Below are 1,429 nucleotides of genomic sequence, written 5' to 3' on the forward strand. Positions count from 1 at the left end.
GTGGAAACATTCCACAAAATCATACAGAACGCTCTTAAATTTTTTGTACAGGAAAATTAAAATTGTTGGCCAAAACTAATTTCGTTTATAACATTCGCAATTAATACATTTATACAAGCTGGAACTAAATATTCAAGTTTTTTCTTATGCATAGATATGAACGTAGGACCATCTCTGATATTGCGTTAGCATCTACTCCGACGCTATGTGTCGACAAAGAACACCTGAAGAAGATACGTGGAATCGTACAGGATAATTTAATTGCAAGTTATAACAAAGAGAAAATATATTTAGACCGTAAACATCAAAAAACTAATTTTGATAAGGGCCAGAAAGTACTTGTATTTTTCCCAATCGGCAAATTGGAATACAAGAATCCTTCTCAGCTAGATTCGTAGGACCTTTAGAAATCATCGAAAGAGTTAATCCTAATCTTTATAAGACCAAATTTCCAGACTAATATCGTCAAACAATACAGGAGATTTCAGTAGACAGAATTAAGCCATATTATGAAGATAAGGACTACATAGAGCAAGAATAAGTAACTTCCTTTTATTTTTTACACGAGCGAAGACTTTTAATTTAAAAAAAAATAATAATTAAAATATATATATAATAGCCAGAGCAGAGCGCAAGATATACTATATGATCTGGAATATCTAGTCTTTTACATATTCCTCTTCTTTCAATTGGCAGTATGAGAAAAAGGAGAATAAGAGGAGAACATAAACGCAACTAAATTATTTAACTCAATTGAAAAGAACATTGAATAGCGTAAAACATTTTAATCATTCTCACTTCTTACTTTTAAAAAAATAAAACACACCACTAGGAAAAAGAAAATACGAAGACAACACTTAAGACAGATAATAACACTTTTCATAGCGATACAAACATTTCCTCTTTCTTTTATAAAAAGCTGATTCATTATTCTCCAACTGAATGAAAGAATGCTGACGTTTGCATTTCCGCATTTAAAAGGCAATTGATCTTTACAAGGACAGCTAACCTATAATTTTACAATATCTTGATTTTTTCTTTTTCCACTGTGAACTACATAGTGTGACTGACATTATGCAACATAAATATTATACAGGATGTTCAAAAAGTCAGGACCATTCTTTCATTATACAGGATGACCAAGTATTCTGGACCATCATTGCCATCATCATTGGCATTTAAAATTGGATTATTTTATTGAAATACATATCTTTAGTGCAAATATTTTAGAAATTTTACACCTTATACAGGGTGACCAAGAAATCACACCGTTCGCATAACGAACTTCCAATATAAATTATCTTTTTATCTCTGTCTTAATAGCAACTTTTTTAGTACTTGTAATTCTTATCATTATATATATATTACATATCCGTCTTTCCTCAATACCAGAAATATCCAAGAGACCTCGCTTAGAAATATCTCCTCC

The 1,429-nt window shown here is 30.7% G+C and overlaps 1 protein-coding gene across 1 annotated transcript in view; it reads left to right on the forward strand.

Moving 5' to 3' along the window:
* Positions 1–398, forward strand: part of LOC145687177 (uncharacterized) — a 54,987-nt gene extending 54,589 nt beyond the window's left edge. The window contains exon 2 of the mRNA XM_081760641.1: positions 155–398. Within this exon, the coding sequence (XP_081616767.1) occupies positions 155–398 (244 nt within the window). The remainder of the gene's footprint in view (positions 1–154) is intronic.
* The last annotated feature ends 1,031 nt before the right edge of the window (positions 399–1,429 follow it).

This window comes from Thermobia domestica, chromosome 6 (genome assembly GCF_964235325.1).
Source record: "Thermobia domestica chromosome 6, izTheDome1.hap1.1, whole genome shotgun sequence".
NCBI classification, from domain to species: domain Eukaryota; kingdom Metazoa; phylum Arthropoda; class Insecta; order Zygentoma; family Lepismatidae; genus Thermobia; species Thermobia domestica.